Source organism: Branchiostoma belcheri, unplaced genomic scaffold (genome assembly GCF_001625305.1).
Source record: "Branchiostoma belcheri isolate BF01 breed outbred unplaced genomic scaffold, Haploidv18h27 scaffold121, whole genome shotgun sequence".
NCBI classification, from domain to species: Eukaryota; Metazoa; Chordata; class Leptocardii; order Amphioxiformes; family Branchiostomatidae; genus Branchiostoma; species Branchiostoma belcheri.
In genome coordinates, this window is record NW_017802614.1 from 878592 (window position 1) to 881861 (window position 3270).

The 3270-nt window shown below is 43.1% G+C and overlaps 1 protein-coding gene across 1 annotated transcript in view; it reads right to left on the bottom strand.

Moving 5' to 3' along the window:
• LOC109463007 (nose resistant to fluoxetine protein 6-like) overlaps positions 1-3270 on the bottom strand; it is an 8870-nt gene that overhangs the window by 4542 nt on the left and 1058 nt on the right. Inside the window, exons 2-5 of the mRNA XM_019759654.1 lie at positions 2601-2818; positions 2290-2377; positions 1701-1812; positions 1258-1361 (exon numbers count right to left, since the gene is read on the bottom strand). Of these exons, the coding sequence (XP_019615213.1) occupies positions 1258-1361; positions 1701-1812; positions 2290-2377; positions 2601-2818 (522 nt within the window). The remainder of the gene's footprint in view (positions 1-1257; positions 1362-1700; positions 1813-2289; positions 2378-2600; positions 2819-3270) is intronic.

Genomic DNA, 3270 nt, shown 5'->3' on the forward strand with positions numbered 1-3270 from the left:
ACGTATCATTGAAATGATACATAAAGCACTCCGAGGACGACCCGACGTTTACGTGTATCATTTATATGATAGACACGGAGGGCAGACCCTAATATACTCGCCAAAGCGTAATTGGATTTTTGGGAAGATTTGCGAAACCTTATAGGCGCGGCTTTTTAAGAGCTTTTTTTCATGAAATTTCACTCCGCAACGTTTCCTTAGCTCTTCGGCGTGTAATATACTAGTAACCGAACCTCGTAAGCCGTGACCCGGAAGTAGATGGGATTAGCGGTATCACGGAAACCCCCATACAGTTCGAAAACCTACGCCGAAATGAGTTCTTAGCTAGCGAATAAAGGTCAACTTTGACGCTACAAAACTCGTTTTTGTGTACAAAGTGTGATCTTCAAGTGAACTTCCCGAGGTTCCCTGACTTGTAAGGATTACAACAACATATATTTTAGCCTGGCTTTCCCGATTCTGACTGCGCTATGATAAATTCTGTGAACCATGCTAAGGACTCATTTCGGCGGTTAACAGGTGGACCACGTCGACATTCGGCCGAGATACGCTGGGAGGGGGGCACCAGCAAGCAGGTCGTTGACCTCTGACAATAATGGCACACTACCTAGCGTGTTTTCATCAAACAACAATGAATGTAGCTTCGGAGAATCGTGATCGGGCACGTTTTAAAAGGAATGTATGACACGTGGACCAGATGTGAGGAATGTGAGTTACCCGAATCGCGGTTTGGGTGACTTCACATAAACACGGCCTTATATATTAACTTGATTGCGTCACCGCCACCGTCTTGTATTTCTTTTCATATGCTTTAATAAAAAAGGTCCTCTTCCCCACACCCCACTCGTAGACCTCCCTACTCTTTTCCCCACACCCCACTCGTAGCCCTCCCTACTCTTTTCCCCATACCCCAATCGTAGCCCTCCCCTGACTCTTCCCCACACCCCACTCGTAGCCCTCCCTACTCTTTTCCCCATACCCCAATCGTAGCCCTCCCTACTCTTTTCCCCACACCCCACTCGTAGCCCTCCCTACTCTTTTCCCCACACCCCACTCGTAGCCCTCCCTACTCTTTTCCCCACACCCCAATCGTAGCCATTCCTACTCTTCCCCATACACCAATTGTAGCCCTCCCTACTCTTCCCCATACCCCAATCGTAGCCCTCCCTACTCTTCCCTACACCCCACTCGTAGTCCCCTGTCCATGCTCTCTCTCTCGTTCTCTTTCTCTCTCCCTCAAGGAGTTCATTTACATACATGCTGTCAAAGATCTCTTCCTCTCCTTTGTGTAGTACACAGTGATGATGAATTCGTACGCTGTACCAACAAGCACGAGAACGCCGATGGAAAAGACAAATAACCTGCAACGCAAAAATAGAATTATCATGAGGCGTGTTCTCCAAGAGTGATTGAAAAGAGATTGTCAAATTAGTGCTTGGTATAATTTACTATTTACAGTGGTGTTTGCTCACCTTATTACTACCTGGTAATCATTGATTAATTATGCAATAATAGATCAATTGAATTATCTATTCTAACACTATTAAATAATACATTATTAAACAAAACATTAAAATTATCATTAACTATGAATTAAATTATTCAGTTAAATAGTTAATAAATTATTAAACTCAAACATTAAAGCCATGAATTTACGTAGTCGTACCAAAGTTCATAATCATGTATATAAATTAACTTACCCTTGAATAATGGTCCATTGAATTGGCACGCCTTCGTCATCGTTCCCTTCACGTACACAGTCCACATCTCTTGGTGTCCATTTTGACCCCTCTGGTTTGATACCAAGAAGACCTAGAAGGTGCAAGATAAAGCTTTGACGTATTCATGTACAGATGTACTACAGTAGTATGAACTCTCACTTCGACTGTATGTTCCGGGGGAAAGCTACTAGTATGCCAAAGCAAGATATCAACAGAAACAGCTATGGTCCGATGTTATCAAATGCTGACGATAGAAAACCCAACACATGTACTGTTTTATGCTGCACGTAGAATGGGTTGCACTATATTTTTGTGCATGTTGGGCTCCACTGCCACTGTCTGAAAATAAAAGCTGCTATCGAAATTTGACGTGTTCATCTTGACCAGTGCACTCCGATGTAGATCAACGCTTATCTTTCATAATTATCCTTAGCTTAATACGGGACTACAAATAATGGTTGTTATATATAAGTAGTGGGTCGATAGTAAACTTTGGGTCCCTGTAAACCATATATTATTTCCGAATGTTTAAATTTTGTCTTGTCAAATATAGCATGTAACGGTATACCTTTCTCTACAAGTACAGCCACTTCCTTCTCACTACACGACATCGGGGCGCAGACGCCTTGCCTGTGAGCATTACTGGAGTTGTGCAACTGCGAACAGAACAGAGAAAAATGAACAAGTAGATCAAGTAAAAAAAAGACCCTTTATAAGGCAAGACAAGAAAGTTCATTTTCTTTTCGAGACCCGACGGCAAGTGTAAGAAAACATACTATAACTAGTTATATGTGTGGCTCAAACAGAACTCAAACTGATATTAAGAATGCATAATATGCGAAATTTCTGTTTTTCGGCAAACAGTCTTGGGAGGTTCACCTGTGTTTTTTCTACCCAGCTCACGGTGCAGTACATCGCCTGGAAGGTAGGGAGCGTGTCCTGTGCAGAATTCGCTGCTACTCTGCATTCAGAAGTATTGCCTTGCTCAACCCTTCCTTCTCGCGTCTGGTTGGGGAAGTCAGCTCGACCTGTACTGTTCATCAGTTTCACTGCTCGTATGACACGCTGAGCGGGGCCCGTAGCAAGTGAAGCTTTAACTGTGGGCAAAAGCATTGAGGGAACAATTGATAGACACTGGAAATATCATATTGACTTATTTCTGAATCATCTGCTTGGAAGGTCTTCTCCTTACGGGTGCAGTAGTTGAAGGTCACGTACAAAGCATCTGGTAGTAATGGTACTGTCGGACGTTCACCTTTTCGGAAGCACCCGTTGGAATGGAGTGTAAACATGGACAACTGCCAGGCTACTTCACGTCTTGTGAAGATGAAAAGCAAAAATTCGAAATGGAGATACCGTGCATTGAGAACAACGTAGAAAGAAAGTATTGCCATGACCCCCGGGCACCGCAATGACATCCAAACGATCACGCCCAGAACCTCAGAGCCACTGATTTTTCTCCCTTCTAATCGATGATTAGTGTATTCTGTTAAAATGCTTTAAAATTCTGTTCAGCTTTAAAACAAGATTTTACCACTTGGTGTGCCCG